Source organism: Phyllobates terribilis, unplaced genomic scaffold (assembly GCF_046119375.1).
Source record: "Phyllobates terribilis strain yellow unplaced genomic scaffold, ASM4611937v1 Scaffold_1__5_contigs__length_1240528914, whole genome shotgun sequence".
NCBI lineage: Eukaryota > Metazoa > Chordata > Amphibia > Anura > Dendrobatidae > Phyllobates > Phyllobates terribilis.
Window position 1 is genome coordinate 152,048,457 of NW_027362761.1, and position 18,758 is coordinate 152,067,214.

Consider the following 18,758-nt stretch of genomic DNA (forward strand, 5'->3'; position numbering starts at 1 on the left):
TGTCTTGAATTAAAATGTTGCATTTAGAAAAGTCAATGTGTATGCACTAGCTGTATACATTAACAATGTGATGCAAATTGTTTTCTTCAAATGTGTCTTTGTAATGTGCATGTCTAAACAATGATTGCGTCTATTCCCCAAGAGTTGTGGTGTACTTATTTCATCCTTTCTTATTTTGTTCAGTTCGGCGAATTGCTCCAAGATTTTCTATCCCTCCCACAAATCACGAGATCATGCCTGGTGGAAGCGTCAATATCACTTGCGTTGCAGTAGGGTCTCCGATGCCCTATGTGAAATGGATGCTGGGTGCTGAAGATTTAACTCCTGAGGATGATATGCCAATTGGCAGAAATGTACTGGAGCTTACTGATGTCCGGCAGTCGGCTAATTATACATGTGTTGCAATGTCTACTCTTGGTGTTATAGAAGCAATAGCACAGATAACTGTTAAAGGTAATGAGTTTCATTTGTGGCTACATTCTCTTAACATTATGATTTGGTTTTCATATACAGTATACATAACACACATTTAGCTAAAATACAGTTTTTTCCTCATAGTATTGTGTTAAATACACTATATTTAAAGCACTATACTACCATATAAAATGAATATATGGCACGAATTTGTTCGGGTTTTCAAATTCGGGTTTGTGTTCGGGGTTCCGGCTTGTTCGCGCCAATAAATCGGCTCGGCCCATTAACATCCCTGATTTGCCACGCTGTTACGCACATAACATCTCGCTCAACACTACTCTTGGAGCTACCTCTGATCTATACACTTTACCGCCTGAGATGCTGCAGTCAATATTGACCACTGCTTCTTAGTGGTTAGACCGGTTGAAAGTCCATCTGTCACCAAAATTGCCTAGCAATGCCATTGTGGAGTTCTGATGAGTTTTCATATCAGCCAGTGATTGCGAATGTGCAAAAACTGAAATACAGAAGTGATATGGTACATTATGCTTGTGATCACAAGTTCAAGCCCCCCTTGGAAAAAAAATTTTTGAAAAAAAAAAATGTTTCAATCACCTCTTTTTTCCCCAATAGGTTAATACACTTTTTTGTTTAAAACCCAAATTTTAAAAATATAACATTTTTTGTCCCAACATGAACAGTGGGAAAAAAAAGAAAATTTACTTGGTCATTTTTACAAAGAAAAAATGTTTTCACTACCATCACACCAAGTTGCAAGGAAAAAATTGGATCAGACAAAAAATATCCAGATTATATTAGCCATGTCTTGCAGTGCTCAAATTGTAAAACATTCTAAAAATTCAGAGGAGAGCAAGAGAAGCAGCACTCACCACCAGCAATTTCAGTAAAATGCACTTTATTTCGGTCACTGGATTGCAGACAGAGACCTCAGTGAAATGAGCAACAGCTGTTTTGCGGGAGTAAACCCTTCTTCCAATGTGAGCCAGAAAAAGCGTGTGCTCATGCGAAACAGCTGTTGCTCATTTCACTGATGTCTCTGTCGGCAATCCTTGACTGAAATAAAGTGCACTTTACTGAAATTGCCGGTGGTGAGTGCCGCTTTTCTTGCTCACCTCTTGGTCATTTTTAGCACACAAGTGACAACTGTAAAAGCAAAAGTGAAAATGGTGGAATTGCTTTTTTCCACCTTTTCACCCTGTGTAGAATTTTTTCTTCTGCTTTATAGTACATTATACGGTTACTCATGTGGCCACATCCAAAACAGCAACCAATCCCGCAAAAAAAAAAAAAATACTGCAAAGTTAATGGAAAAATATAAAGTTTGGTTCTTGGTAGACAGGGAGAAAAAGCAGTGACTGACTAAGGTAACAAGAGCCCGCATATAGAACTGATTCTGAGGACTAATTCAAACCAATGGCACTATAAAAGGTGTACTAGTGGTGGTGAAACGGTTATTCCCATCCTAGGCATTTATGGCATATGCACAGAATGGGACACAAATGCCCAGAGGAACCCCACCTAAAAAAATAACAAGTTTCCCACTGACCCTTGTTTGCCCTTTCTTTTTAAATCTCGGATACTCCATACATTTCAATGGAAAGGTAGCTGCACTTATATCTCAAGACTTCACTGAAATGTATACAGAATGTGAGAAACAACAAATGAATCCGGGTCAGTGGACCCACTTTCTCCTGTGAGGTGAACGTAACAGAGGTGGCATTTATAACATATGCTGTGATCGGAAATAACCCTTTTAGAAGGAACCTTGTGGAATTAAATCTACGGCTCCTAAGCTGTAGGAAAGACTATAACTTCCTTCAAGTGTTGAAGTAATGCAGCTGTTTGTTAATACCGGAGATTGTTGTTCCCAATGGAGAGGAAGGAGATAATAAAAATTGGAAAAAGTATTTGTTTACTCCTTCCCCTTTTTTAACTAGTAGAACAGAACAATTATTATTTATTAGTATCCCAAATGTCTAAACAGTCGAAGCCTACTAGGGCCCTTTCAACTTTGTGAACCATAGTGCCGCATTAGGATAGGAGGGCAAGACCTGTTGACGGGGCAATGCCTGGGGAATGTTTATACTTGGGACACAGCCTGTGCGTAAGATGCCCTCTTAATCAGCATATGCATTTATATACAGTAATAAACTGGGTAGTCTATTTTATAAACTATAGTATATCATATGGACTCATAAGTGTTCAAGATGTAGAGGCCACAAGTGCTTTGTGTATAGCCCTCGATGAAGACGAGCCACAGAGCCGTGAGAGGGGATTGGTTAGTTTAATATGACTGGTCCACTCCTGTTTCATGGACTTATCAGAGAGTTTACCATACCCCTGGTAGATCAGTCTGAGCCTTCATATAAAGTATTATAAGAAGCTAAATATTACAAATACTATTGTAATATGTTGTTTTTCACTGAAATGATATGAAATCCCCATAACATTCCACATTATCCTAATGAGCGTTTAACAAGAAGACCAGATGATCATTATCTGCATGCTTGTCTTCAGAATATAATTTTTCAATTATAATGATCCCATTACCTGACCCATACCTTCTTGTAGTCCCTTGAAATGGAACAAAAGCTTGAAACACTTTAAAAAACGAAAGCCGTGCCTTCCCATATTGTACGGTGTCACCCACATGTTTCTGATCTTTTATCCGTACATGTTATGTACAGTTTTTTGCATATAATTTGACAAGTTTCCTTTGTGACATCAAAAAAAAAGAAAATTTTTCATTCATAACCATTTTCTTTACCCAGGCAATAAACTTGTGTTATTTAGGACAAAAAAAATATTTTGAAATCATTTCTCTTTTTTTCTGAAAATCAATTGAGCTGATTTAACATTGAACAAAGGTTTCACATTATTTCCTGTTTGGAAGGAAAATTGTGCTTAACCCAGTCATTATATATTTTTTATTACAGCCTTACCAAGGCCTCCTGGAACTCCTGTGGTGACAGAAAGCACTGCTACAAGTATTACGCTAACCTGGGATTCTGGAAATCCTGAGCCTGTAACTTATTATATAATCCAGCACAAACCGAAGAGTTCTGAAGAACAGTATAAAGAAATTGATGGTGTGGCGACAACGCGGTATAGTGTTGCTGGCCTCAGTCCATATTCAGAGTATGAGTTCAGAGTGGTCGCTGTAAACAACATAGGACGAGGCCCACCTAGTGAGCCAGTTGCCACAAGGACTTCTGAACAAGCCCCTTCTAGTGCCCCTCGGAATGTGCAGGCACGCATGCTGAGCTCAACCACTATATTGGTTCAATGGGAAGAACCCGAGGAGCCCAATGGACAGATACAGGGCTATAGAGTTTATTATACTATGGACCCTACCCAACATATTAATAGTTGGACAAAATATAATGTAGCTGATAGTCAAATTACCACTATAGGAAACTTGGTGCCTCAAAAAACTTACTCAGTGAAGGTCTTAGCCTTTACTTCAGTTGGGGATGGCCCTTTATCTAATGAAATTCAAGTCATCACACAGACAGGAGGTAAGTTAATAATTTTGTAATTGTTAAATGTTTTATCTTTCAATTTTTTTAGATCGTTTCCTATTAATATGTTATATAAGTGTCAATAGTAAAGTATTTTTACATTCCTTTTCTAATTTAAAGGGTTATTCCCATTATCCCTTATCCCAGTTAAATAGTGGATAACTTGCTGATTGATCGGACCCCTAAAGATATCAAGATCTTTGCTTTTGGAACTCTGAGAACAAGGCTCTGCAGACATTTATTGAATGGAGCGAAGTGCTCATGCTTGGGATCTGCTCCATTTATTGTGAGTGGAACTGGCAGAAGTAGCTAAATACAGAGCTTGACTTTTTCTAGCAGTCTTATAGACAATGAGAAGGTGTTGCACAGGGCTGTGGAGTTGGTAAGCCAAACCTCCAACTCCCTCATACATGGCTCATGTTTAAGTGATAAATTTACTGTAGCACAGATTCATCTCAGCTAAAAGTCTAGACCCTTAGATCAGGAATAGGACATTTCATAACTTTCCCAAATTCTTATGAAAAAATATTCCCCACAAACTGCATTGAACTACTGTACCCAACTTATTATATATTTTAGGAGTTGGCGTCGGTCCTTTTTATACCGACTCCGACTCCACCAAAATGGACACAGACTCCACGACTCCAAGTCAGACTCCACAGCCCTGGTGTTGCATATGCACCTTCAAATCCTTCAAGATAGGGACTGCAGTGCCTATTCTCCAGAGTTTAAAGCCCCAATCTTGGTATCATTAGGGGAGCCAGCAGTCGGACCCCCAGCAATCAGAACCATATTCCCTATCCCCGTGATAGGGAATAACTTTTTTTTGGGGGGGGATTAATCCTTTAAACAAGACTTTAACTTGATAAAAAACCTTTGGTATTATAATGTACAGTAGAGTTTACTGCTGTCCTTATATTTTAATAGTTCAAGCAGTTCTGAAAAATTGCATAGTTGTAATGGATTTTTTTCTTTATAATTAAGAATCTATTAAGGTATGATTACTATGTGTATCCAATGGGAAGGAGTATCATCATGTTTTGGAGACACGCCACTACATAGACAGTTCTTTGCGGATCTTCAAATAAGAATGTCATTTTGCATAATACATTATTGCAAAGTAACTAGTTATGTTTATGAACTAATAATTTCCATATACTGATAGATTCATTGGTTACTTAGAAAACAGGCACTAATATATGTGTGTGTATTTAAGATCAGGAAAGTATATTGATGGGAGTGATAGCAATCTCTGTAAATGCTGTGCAATATGTTGGCTTTATATATGCAAAGGAAATAAATGCATTTATTTCTGCAGTTCCCAGTCAACCTCTAAACTTTAAAGCGGAAGCAGAGTCAGAAACGAGTATACTACTGTCCTGGACCCCCCCACGTTCTGACACAATCTCCAGCTACAAGTTGTATTATAAAGAAGGGGATCATGCAGAGGAGGTAAATTGAGGGGTCTACGTTGTCAGAAACTTCTAACTTTTTTATGATATCCTACTAAGTTTCAAGAGTTTTGACATTGAAAAAAATTACAGATTTTTAATTATTAGGTTAAATAGGAACTGTACTTTCCACAAATTTACAGCTCTTAAAATCAGGCTGGATGCTTTCCTCAGAACAAATGGCATTGTAGGTTATAAAAAATCTAGTGATAGAGAATGTATAACTGATGGAGGAAGGTTGAACTTGATGGACCTAAGTCTTTTTTCACCCTACGCTACTATGTAACCAGCTGTGCTTAAATTAATACTACAAGCATGTATGAGAAGCTTTGTAATATATTTTATCAGAGAAAGCTGCCTTCCTTCCTCAATTATCAGCCACTTTTCTCTCTGACTTTGACACCTCACCATCCAGTCTGAAAATAAACAGCTCAAATCTGTCTTGCTCAGACAAGATGGACTTCCAGCTCACTGTGGTGTCATATGACACAGCCCACTATATTGTATGGAGAAGGGTGGGAGAGGAGCAGAGGAGGAAACAAGCAGAGGGAGACACAGAGAGATTGAGCTGAGCTTACTAACAAGTCTTTTACCTCACTCCAGTTTTGGATTCATATCTACATTGATCACTTATGATATGTAATTTTATACATGCTGCTGATGTTTATTTCTGTGTGCGAAAAAAAGGGCCGAAATACCTCTCTGTGTGTTGTGCTGTGTATGGCACATATTAGAGCTGCTGGTCTTCTCCCACTAACTCAGAGTGGATTGCAAATTAGATATAAAGTCTGTAGAAGGAACAACTGGTGAAAATGCAGACTTCAAGTCATATAATGGCCTTATATAGTGTTATTGCTCATGTACTCAAATGGGACAGTTTATTCTGAAATGTTACTTGAATGTACCCTTTAAGTTCTCTCTTGTTCGAGACACATTGTATACAATATTAGTGATATTGTGCAGTCAAAGGTCAGATGTTACAAGGCATGTGTTAAACGTTTAAATAAACTGACATTTGTGTAGTACATAATAAATACTGCATATCTCTGGCGAAAAGATCTGTAAGTGTATGGCTAGCTTTAGCTTGAAACACTTGTTCGGTCAATAACTATTCCTCCTGAAACCTCACTGTGTGTGTGTGTGTGTGTGTGTGTGTGTGTGTGTGTGTGTGTGTGTGTGTGTGTGTGTGGTTTGGGTAATGGCAGCTAGCTGACGCCAAGCATCTCTGGTTGTATCTTATCTCCCCTTAGAACTAAAAGACCAAATATGTTGAATTTTAACATGTGTAACCTTCCTTTACCCTGACATCTAATATCAGGGGAGAATTAGGACACCCCAATACAAAATTATGTACATCGAAAATGGCTTATTCAAATGACATTTATTTAATACATTTTTGGCCATTTTTACTATTGGGTTTGATCAACTGAAATGGTATGAGCTCAATGGAAGGAGATTATAGTTGCAAAATTGTATCAATAAGTGATATGAAATATACAAAATAGTTTGTTAGTACATGACTGTTGGGTACAATATTTTAAGTAGCAGATGCTGTTGATCATTTCTGATTGTTAAAGCTGTGGATACTTTCATAGAGGTTTTCGTATGCAGTGATCTTTATTATATATTTAGACGTATACTGTATATTCTAAGTCCTTTATAGACATTTGTGCAAAAATGTGTGGAATATGGCTAATATGTATGGCTAGTGCTAAAAGCTGGGGGTTTAAGAAATGTAGCACCAGTTGTTAGTATCGTCTGGTTTCATCTTGATATTTCTTCTAAAAAGATTTTATTTCTTTACTCTTGATTCTATCTTTTTTCAGCAATCTGTCACTTATGAGCCAACTACATCATATCGGCTGCAAGGCCTGAAGCCAAACACTTTGTACTACTTCCGATTAGCTGCTGAGGCTCCACTAGGTCTTGGTGCTTCAACAACTGAAATCTCAGCCAAAACCCTGCAGTCAAGTAGGTCTCTTTCTGAGTTTTCACCTAGATAGTCCATGATAAGAATATTCGCGTTTGCTATTGTTAAGTGAACAAACAGTACTGAAATTGTACAGTGGAAAATATTAATTCTTGGAAGCAAACATCATAAAATGTTTTGATAATTTTCCACCTTTTTTTTTGGTTTTTGAAGCAATGAAGTTTGACCACAAAACACTCGACTTCTAAAAACATTTTTCTACACAAATAAACCATGGGCAGGAAAAGGTTACAAGGGCTTTGTTGTAGGGTAACATGATAGGAATAAAATTCTAGAAAACAATATGTACAGATTTGAATTCTGTTTATCAAAATTCTAACTTATTCATTTTGTTATATATTTATAGCACTAAAGAAATGTGGATAATAAGATTAGACTAGTAGGAATAATTTAAGATGACACACATATCACCATAACTAACTATATACATTTAGAAAATATATAGGATGGCAAAAGTTCTAGTAAACTCTGATTAGTAAAAAGAGTAAAGTAGTAAATTGTCTAAGGGTTCGAGCAATTTTTATGGTGGCATCAGGAATTGCTATGGTTCTTTGTTATGGACCTCTAGGCACTTGGTGTCCTGCCATATGTTGCTTCTGTAAGGCAACATTCTCCTTCCATTAATGCAATTTTTATAAGGGAGAATACCAGTGTAATACTTTATGTCATATCACATGGACAACTTTTTTGTGTTTGATTTCATGTGAACTTTTAACAAAAAAATCATGTTCTTCCTTGAAGGAACGAAGGGCCCATTGCAGACTGTGGACAAAGCAGTATGGATTCTTACGACACAGATCTGTAACATAGCCATGTCCATGGTCCTTCATACTGTCAAACTACACTTTGACTTGTTTCAAACTTCATTGCTTCTTGCTTTAATCTATCAAAAATGAAAAATAATTGCTTTAGGCCAAAAAAAATAGAATAAAAAATAAAATGTACACATACAGGATAATTGTGCCATCTAGACATTTGATTTTTGACACCAATTTTTTTCAAAGTTGGGTGGTGGATTTGACAATTGTCCTTTTGTTGAGAATAAATATTTAGTTCTAATGTTATAAGATTACTATAGGAAACATGTCAATATATGTTTTGGATTTGGGGATTTTACAATTGTTAGCAAATTAATATATTCCTCGAAAGCTTAAAGTAATATTAATTATCAATAATAACTATAATAATAGTCTTGAGAGCTGGTATAGCAACTGATGGCATTTGGTAAGTACAAGTAAAAGTCCAAACCAACAATGCTGTTCTCGTTTCGGGTAGGTAACCCTTTGTATCAGATTTTCATTACAGTTTGCATGCTTATTGTAGCTTCAGTGTCTACAGTACTTAAAAAAAAATCTTATTTGGAATTGAACATGTTTAGAACAAGGTGTTTTATGTCAAATTTTTTTTTTTTGGTTTTTAATATATATTTTTCTTCTGGTTGTCACTTAAGGCATGTTTTAGTAAAACTTTTAGTAAGGCGAAACTGATCTGGAAAGCTATACCTGACAGTACGTTTAGACCTAGGTAGTCCAATAAGTACTTCCTCCTTTTATAACATGCAACATGCATTAATTGCAACCAGTAAAATTTGGTAAATTATTGTTGAAGGCCATTTTTGTATTCAGGTAGGTAAAGTGAGACTTCATATTCATATATCATATGTCCCCATACACCTTGTCTTAGTTGTTCATTATGTTTTATTTTTCATTAAGTCTATTCATTTTAACAAGCCAAGGTACATTTTGTTCCCTGAACTATTTTAGTTTTGTTTTTCATTCAGTTGCCCTATTTAGTTATTTTTGGTTTTGTTTTTATTTGTTTTTCTTTCCTTTCTTCCTCATTTTTTATTTTTTTGGATCATTTCTACCCCTATACTCCAACTTCCCTATAATGCTTTACTGAAATCCAGAGCCATCAGCTCCTCCCCAAGACATACGATGTAACAGCCAAAGCTCTACCAGCATCTTGGTAAGTTGGCTACCACCACCAGAGGACAAACAGAATGGAGCTATTACGGCATATTCCATCAATTACTCTGCTGTTGATGGAGAAGATAACAAGCCCCACGAAATTACAGTCACTTCCTCAGACACTAGACAGTACCTTTTGGAACAACTGGAAAAATGGACTCAGTACGAAATCTCTATGATTGCTTACACTGATGTTGGACAAGGTCCTGAGAGTCCTTCAATATTGGTTCGGACAGATGAAGATGGTATGTTGCCTCCTCTCAATCAGTTTATATCTGTTCCTTCACTTCAAGGCTTTATATTGCCACTGAATAATGAGAACATTTTTAAGATTCTCAATTTTTCTTTTTCACACAAATTTTTTCCAACTTTTACAGTCTTTATGCAACCCTTTCCTCTGTAAACCTGGAAAATATCTTTTATTTCTGTTTTCTCTTGGTTTTCTTCTTGTTTTTTTTCTTCTTGTTTTTTTTTTTCTTATATTCTTGTAACTTTTTCCAATTCTTGCTCTAATCTTGGCATTTCAATGTCTATGAAATGTCTTAATCCTTTCTTTCCTCTTGTATATTTCTTTATTATTTTTTTTTGTAGAAACTGACTTTCAGTTTCCTCATTTTATTGTCTTGTGTTTTGTGACCAGTGTAGTATAAGAACAAAATACGAAGGCTCGATAATCTGTTTAATTTTTACAGTAAATCCAATCATTTTTAAAGCATTTTGTTTTTGTCTTATTATTTGTATCAGTGCAACCTCTCAACGTAAGAGCTTTGAACTTTCAAAGCATCTTCCTTGGCTTTTTACATTTTTACATGTTTTTCTCTTTCTCTGATACCCTTTTTTCTTCCATTTTTGCATCAGTCATGTTTTTTGATCTTTTCAGTAAATGCTAGAAAATATTTGTTTCAAATTTTTACTGTTTAAATCAAGATCTTTTTATTCAGTGAGTCTGACTGGTGGCAATAATATTTTCTTTTATCAAATGATGTTGTTCCAGTTCCTAGTGGTCCTCCTCGCAAAGTCGAGGTAGAGGCTCTGAACTCGACAGCTGTTAAAGTGTTCTGGCGCTCACCTGTGTCTAACAAGCAGCATGGCCAAATACGTGGATATCAGGTGCATTATGTGAGGATGGAAAATGGAGAACCCAAAGGCCCACCCATGCTCAAGGATGTTATGCTGGCTGATGCACAGGTAAATAACAATGATATTTAAGTGCTGACCTATTTGTACTGTTACAGTGTAACATAAGCAATGTCATTGTTGATCCTCCTAATTACATACTAGTTATTATTTTAACTGTTGAGGCGGACCTCTATCATACATTTAATTAAAGTTGGTGTAGAAATAAGTAAGTCATAAATAAAAATCAGGTCTCCTTTGAGGGGTTCTTGGTCCTTTAACATTGATGGCCTGTCCTAAAGATAAAACCCGGAACTCACTGGCTATTTAGAAGTAGTTTATCATGTTGACCAACAGTAGGACTCTAATGGTGATTTGATTGACTGACATAGAAACCTCTGATCCAGGCAGTCTAACCCCTTAGATGTCATGGTCAATAGCAGCCACAGCATCCAGTGAGGATGACCAAGAGAGGGGGTTACTTTTGTTTGTTCATTAGTGCCATGCGCCTTGATCACAGGATGTTGATTGTTAGCATGGCTAGCGGAGGCCCTACAAAGACCAGAAGTATGACACTATGGAACCATGTCATTTCTGTGGCCTAAGAATGCCCCTCTGTGTTACACTGACAGGCCTTTTATGCCCTCCAGATGAAATTAAATAACATTTAATAACTACAAATTTAAACATAGAAAAGTAAATGTATCAATAAATAAACTTATAAGATATAAAAATTATATGCTCCCCTGTTAAAATGGCAAATTTTTGTCAAATGAAAAAAAACCATACCAAGAAGAATCGTGATTATTTTTGGTATGATTTTTTACATGACAAAAACCTCCCATTTAAACGGGGGGTATAGACTTTCTATATCCATTTGATATAAGTTGAATTGGTTAGTGCATGTTTGAATTAATGTAAATGTATTTCTTAAACTTATTTCAACTTTTGTATTGTACCAACTTTTTGTATTGTGACAACTTTTGTACCAACTACTTGTAATTTTACTTATTTTGGTATGTATTCCTTAAAGGGAAACTGTCAGGTCCCCAAACTTCTCAAACCTCTACCATAACACTTTAGAGCCCTCTTTCTGTATTCTAAACATATATATTGGAAAACAACTTTTAATTCACCAATCACAGTATGCAAATAAGCTAGGACAAGTCCAGGGCGATGTTTATCCTGGAATAGTCCGACCTTAGTACCTATTGTAGCTTACTGTGTATGCATAGTGTGATGACAATGCCTTGGAGAGTATAATAATAATCTTTATTTTTATATAACACCAACATATTCTGCAGTGCTTTACATACATTATCATGGCCGTCCCCATTGGGGCTCACAATCTACATTGCCTATCAGTATGTCTTTGGAATGTGGGAGGAAACCAAAGAACCCGGAGGAAACCCATGCACACATACAAACTCCTTGCAGATGTTGTCCTTGGTGGGATTTGAACCCAGAACCCCAGCACTGCAAGACTGCAGAGCTAACCACTGAGCCACCGTGCTGCCCATATATACTAATCTTCACTGCGCATGCTGAGGAATGGACGCTAGGAGATGCCTGAGATATGCCGCTGTACTGAAATGACTTGGCCAGGAAGGAAAGATGTCAGTTACACCCGGGAATGTAATCACAAGCAATGAAGTCGCACTAGTCCTTAGTTACAGTATATACATATTCGAATTTACAAGATAGAAGTTATTTTGGCACACATTGAAAAGTTGACCTGGGACAACATAGATATTACTAGCGTGTGGAAAGTGGACTCTAAAGTGTTATGGTCCTGGTTTGGGTTCTTGGAGGACCTGATATCTTCCCTTCACATATGTTGGAATTGCCTAATACATTAAATTGTAATTGTTTTGTGTGGTAGTGGAAAAAAGAAATTCAGCAAAAGCCAGGTCATTTATAAACAGGAGAAGGGCTGAATATTTGCCATAAGTGAAGAAAAGCATTGCTACAGCTCAGATATTTACTAATTTTCATGCTTATGGTTTATCTGGATTAGCATTAAAACTAATAATCTGTACAATTCAATTTAGAAACAAAGTGAAATCTTTTTAGGTGGTAAAAGAAAAATAACTAAAATTATGTGGTTGCATAAATATGCACACTCTTAAACTAATACTTTTTTGAAATAAACCTTGAATTTATAGACAGCATTCAGTCTTTTTGGGTAGGAGTCCTATCAGCATGGTACATCTGTGCCCACTCTTTCTTGCAGTAGCTCTCCAAATCTGTCAGATTGCGAGGGCGTCTCCTTGGTACATGTCTCCTCAGGACAGCCCACAAATTTTCACTGCGGTTCAGGTCTGGGCTCTGACTGAACTCTTAAAAATCTTAATCTTCTGGCAAAGCCATTCTTTTATTGATTTGGAGGTATGCTTAGTGTCGTTGTCATTGTAAAAGATGAAATTCCTCTTCTTTTTCAGCTTTTTAGCAGAGGCCTGAACATTTTGTTGCAAAACTGATTGATATTAGGAACTATTCCTAATTCCCCCCACCTTAATTAAAGCCCTAATTTCATTTTCTGAAAATGAGCTGCAAATATAATGCTGCCTCCACCATACTTCACTGTGGGTATAATGTTCTTTTGGTGATGGGCAGTGTTGGCTTTGCACCAAGCATACCTTTTTGACTTATGGTTCAACCTTGGTGTCAACAGACCAAAGCACATTTTCCAACATGCTTTTGTTAGACTTAATGTAGGTTTTGGCAAAACATAGCCAGGCTTGGTTGTTTTTCTTTATGAAAAAAAAGTCTTCTATTTTCCCTACCCCACAGGCCAGCCAGACATGTGATGAATACAAGAGATTGTTGTAACATACAGCACACAAACAACGACACACATTTCTCTAAACAAATATCTAGCATTTTTACATTTTGGAATGCTCCTTTGCGGTTGACGGTTATTACAGTTTGTTTGTTTTTAGAAGAGGGGTTAGTATTAGCATAATGATTTTCATTACACCCTTAATTCTCAGTTTTAGAAATTGTAGTTGTACCATGCCATGTCATAACCATTTTGGTTACTCTTGGTTCCCTGGAGTCAAATGACTTCAGAAGTATCTGACAGATACAGTATTTTTCGGACTATAAGACCCACCCAAACTTTTGGAGATAAAAATTGGAAAAAAAGATTTTTTTTATAAGACGGGGGTCCGTCTTATAGTCCAAATTTAAGTTATCTTACCTGGGTGGGTGGGGGTGGAGCATGGATCACAAGATGCATGGTCAGTTTCTCAGGAAGCCAGCGGCGGTGGAGCAGGGGTCACAAGATGCATGGTCAGTTTCTCATGAAGTCAGTGGCGGTGGAGCAGGGGTCACAAGATGCATGGTCAGTTTCTCAGGAAGCCAGCGGCGGTGGAGCAGGGGTCACAAGATGCATGGTCCGTTTCTCAGGAAGCCAGCGGCGGTGGAGCAGGGGGTCACACGATACATGGTCCTTTCCACAGGAAGCTGGCAGCAGAAGTGAGGCAATGCTGTGGGCCCTGGGTGGGAGGATGTGGTGCAATGCTGCAAGCCCGATGTCGGCGGTGAGCAGAGTGGAGTACATTGCTTGCCCAGCGGCCATTTTCCTGAAGCCGTGGGCTTCAGGAAAATGGCCATCGGAGGCGGCTCATATGCGGATTGAGATCTCGGCTGGGCCAAGATATCAATCTGTGCATGTGCTGCCTCCAGCAGTCTACGGCTGCAGGAAGATGGCCGCCAGGAAAGCAATGTATTCCTCTCTGCTCACTGCCGACACTGGGTCCACAGTATCTCCACACTTCTGTCGCCGCCGGCTTACTGAGGAAGTGTCATCCCTCTCCACCACAACCTCACCCCCTGGTAAGCTACATTTGGACTATAAGACGCACCCCCATTTACCCCCCAAATCTTATAGTCATAAAAATACAGTACTTATGTTAAGGTTTGTTCACACGCTGGGTTTTTTATGCCTTTTTGTCAGTGCTTTTTTGCTGCTGAATAAATTCTGTGTTTTGCAGTACCAGCCAATTGAATGAGATTTCTGAAATCTCATGCACATGCTGCTTATTTTTCCTTGCAGATTTAAACTATTAAAGCGTTTTGTTTTTTTTTAAATCTGCAGCATGTCAATTCTTCTAGTGATTTTGCAGTGTTTTTTTACCCATTCAAATGAATTACAAAAAGCAAGTAATAATCGTCAAAAATGCACTCAAAAACAAGTCAAACATGCGCTCACTTTATGCAATGATTTTCCTGACAACACTCTGGTTTTTGCTGCAGAAAAATTTGCAAAAAAAGCAACATGTGCACATACCCTTAGTTTGCTCTACTGTAAACCTAGAGTTGAAACCAGAAGTTTACATACACTATATAAAGACACATATGCCTGTTTTTCTCAATATCTGACATGAAATCAGAATAAACCTTTCCCGTTTTAGGTCAATTAGGATTATCATAATTTTTAATATTTGCCAAATGCCAGAATAATGAGAGAGAGAGAGCGAATGCTTTAAGGCATTTTTATTACTTACTGCAAAGTCAAAAGTTTACATACACATACTATACATACTGTATTTTTGTGTAACATACTAATGAGAAAATTGTGATTCATAACTACCCAAAAATGATTCTAAATCTTCTAAATGACTTTCTTAGCGGGGATTTCTTAGCACATTTTAGTTTAGAACATTTTATAAAACAAGAAGATACCCTTGCATATTGATTTTTTTCCCCTCTGTCGAGCCAATATAACACACATCGTTATTGTTCATTCCAGAAGATCTTACTTTCCTATATCCTAATTAGCAGATACATCTCTTTTTTTCTTTACTTTTAGGTGAGAATAGTATCTGCCAATTGTTGCTAGGAACATTTTAGGGGAAATATTGTGGCACAATGTTTCAATTGTTGCTGATATCTGGTTATTTAAGATAAGAATGAGTACAAGCGTGAAAGAGTTATCGAGGCTCAGGGACAGCAGTGTGCGACATTCCCTAATATACTTTCTTTACATGAAAGCAGAAATCACATTCTCCATAGTCATCCTTTGATATCAGTCAATACACACATGTGGTTGGAACGTAGCTTTTTATGGTTCTCAGCCGAAGAACATAGTATAAATCTAATAATCCACTAAGCATTATGCTGATAGTTCAGGTTTATTGAAAATTCACACATTGAAGATAGATCCTATAGCAAGATCTGACCTGAGTGATGCTTCACTCCCTTCAGACATTAGTATCTTACCCGCAGGGGCTAAAATTTCCGAATAGCAGTAAAGTCCACTGCTGTGAAGGGAGCCGTGTGGATTTGCAGCAGAATTGTGAATGATTGCTGGGGAGGATTACTTCTAAAAACAAAAGAATTCAGTTTACAACAGTCTGGATAGTTTGTGTATAAAATGCAGTCACAAATTGAGAGGGAAGCTGCGGGGAACTCGATTTTACCTCTGGTTTCCCTTTCCGTTGGCGTCAGATCATGGCTGATGCTAATGGAGGTATTTTGTGGAATCACATACAGTACAGACCAAAAGTTTGGACACACCTTCTCATTTAAATATTTTTCTGTATTTTCATGACTATTAAAATTGTACATTCGCACTGAAGGCATCAAAACTATGAATTAACACACGTGGAATTATATACTTAACAAAAAAGTGTGAAACAACTGAAAATATGTCTTATATTCTAGGTTCTTCAAAGTAGCCACCTTTTGCTTTGATGACTGCTTTGCACACTCTTGGCATTCTCTTGATGAGCTTCAAGAGGTAGTCACCGGAAATGTTTTTCACTTCACAGGTGTGCCCTGTCAGGTTTAATAAGTGGGATTTCTTGCCTTATAACTGGGGTTGGGACCATCAGTTGTGTTGTGCAGAAGTCAGGTGGATACACAGCTGATAGTCCTATAGACTGATAGACTGTTAGCTGCTTTTTTTCTTGCCATAATGCAAATTCTAAGTAAAGAAAAACGAGTGGCCATCATTACTTTAAGAAATGAAGGTCAGTCAGTCCGAAAAATTGGGAAAACCTTGAAAGTGTCCCCAAGTGCAGTTGCAAAAACCATCAAGCGCTACAAAGAAGCTGGCTCACATGAGGACCGCCCCAGGAAAGGAAGACCAAGAGTCACCTGTGCTTCTGAGGATAAGTTTATCCGAGTCACCAGCCTCAGAAATCGCAGGTTAACAGCAGCTCAGATTAGAGACCAGGTCAATGCCACACAGAGTTCTAGCAGCAGACATATCTCTTCAACAACTGTTAAGAGGAGACTTTGTGCTGCAGGCCTTCATGGTAAAATAGCTGCTAGGAATCCTCTGCTAAGGACAGGCAACAAGCAGAAGAGACTTGTTTGGGAAAAGAACACAAGGAATGGACATTAGCCAAGTGGAAATTTGTGCTTTGGTCTGATGAGTCCAAATTTGAGATCTTTGGTTCCAACCACTGTGTTTTTGTGCGACGCAGAAAAGGTGAACGGATGTACTCTACATGCCTAGTTCCCACCGTGAAGCATGAAGGAGGAGGTGTGATGGTGTGGGGGTGCTTTGCTGGTGACACTGTTGGGGATTTATTCAAAATTGAAGGCATACTGAACCAGCATGCCTACCACAGCATCCTGCAGCGGCATGCTATTCCATCCGGTTTGCGTTCAGTTGGACCATCATTTATTTTTCAACAGGACAATGACCCCAAACACACCTCCAGGCTGTGTGTAAGGGCTATTTGACCAAGAGGGAGAGTGATGGGGAGCTACGCCAGATGACCTGGCCTCCGCAGTCACCAGACCTGAACCCAATCAAGATGGTTTGGGGTGAGCTGGACCGCACAGTGAAGGCAAAAGGGCCAACAAGTGCTAAGCATCTCTGGGAACTCCTTCAAGATTGTTGGAAGACCATTTCCGGTGACTACCTCTTGAAGCTCAGCAAGAGAATGCCAAGAGTGTGCAAAGCAGTCATCAAAGCAAAAGGTGGCTACTTTGAAGAACCTAGAATATAAGACATATTTTCAGTTGTTTCACACTTTTTTGTTAAGTATATAATTCCACATCTGTTAATTCATAGTTTTGATGCCTTCAGTGTGAATGTACAATTTTCATAGTCATGAAAATACAGAAAAATCTTTAAATGAGAAGGTGTGTCCAAACTTTTGGTCTGTACTGTATGTTGATACATATACCTCTGATGCTATAAAATCCGATTTATCTTTATACAACCGTAAATCATTTTAACACCCATATTATTTGGATGGACCTAAAAAAGTTAGATGGACCCCCAGCGTAAATGGTTCTTCATGCATTTTTTTTTTTTTATTTTCTTTCCAACTTTTTACTTAAACAGTGGGAATATGATGATACTGCTGAACATGTGAGTAATGCGGATTTGCTGGCTGTAAAATATCATTTTTTATTTTTTTTTGCGTGCCGTGTGTATTATTTCTTTGCACAGATGCATGCACTAACAATCCACATTGGTTTTATGTTTGACTATTTCCATTTGGCATGTTGTGTATGTTTGTAAAAAAATAATAAAAATATTTATATGTATTCAAGAACGGCAATCTGTTGGAATGGCTGTCCTTTGAATGGCTGCTACTAATGTTGCTTTGGTTGTGCTGCAACTTTGATAGAACATGGATTGGCCAACCTTTCAGAGGGCAAACAGAGCTTTTCATTCTTGTCAATTGTAATATCATATGTTATTTATGCATTTTTGTTATATTTTGTTATATACATGTACTTTATGTACTCGAGGCTTAGCTACGTATGTTCTGCATGACTCCACCTAGCTCAGAAATGTACGGTTTTTCAAAGCAGACATGAGGAATTATTTGCAAAAAAGTTCTAAAAAGATTAAGATAACCATATAAAATACATAAAAAAGTATTCCATAGGTGCTATTTCCTTAAAATGTATAGTGGATTTTCCAATAGTTCAACTTTTGAGTGAATAGACTTTTCTAACAACCGCATTTAGGCTTGGACTGGCCACTGGACAACAGGAGAATCCTCCGGTGGGCCCTTATGCAGGACTGGGCCACCACCCTCTTATATGAGCAGTGCTTAGTACTATATACTTGAATCACTATGTAGAGATAAAGGCAGCATCTTATTCATGTAACAATCTACCCAGATCATTGTTATATAAATTTGTGATTGAAGATAAGATAATGTCACATTTGTATGTAGCTGAAAAGTGGGGTCCTGGAGTTGGTTACTGGTGGGCCCTTAGCACCCCAGTCTGAAACTGTCCACATTGTATAAATGGTGGCCAAAGGATAGACAGATAAAAGTCCCAATTTTAGAAA

General features: G+C 37.7%; 1 protein-coding gene across 43 annotated transcripts in view; it reads left to right on the forward strand.

Annotated features, from left to right (window-relative positions):
* PTPRD (protein tyrosine phosphatase receptor type D) overlaps window positions 1-18,758 on the forward strand; it is a 2,806,079-nt gene that overhangs the window by 2,661,633 nt on the left and 125,688 nt on the right. For 20 of the 43 annotated variants that reach the window (XM_073668359.1, XM_073668367.1, XM_073668350.1 and 17 more), the window contains 7 exons: window positions 184-453; window positions 3,372-3,953; window positions 5,275-5,408; window positions 7,234-7,378; window positions 9,307-9,612; window positions 10,362-10,555; window positions 17,793-17,819. In XM_073668359.1, the coding sequence (XP_073524460.1) occupies window positions 184-453; window positions 3,372-3,953; window positions 5,275-5,408; window positions 7,234-7,378; window positions 9,307-9,612; window positions 10,362-10,555; window positions 17,793-17,819 (1,658 nt within the window). The remainder of the gene's footprint in view (window positions 1-183; window positions 454-3,371; window positions 3,954-5,274; window positions 5,409-7,233; window positions 7,379-9,306; window positions 9,613-10,361; window positions 10,556-17,792; window positions 17,820-18,758) is intronic. The other 23 variants (XM_073668708.1, XM_073668716.1, XM_073668740.1 and 20 more) reach the window with 4 other exon arrangements.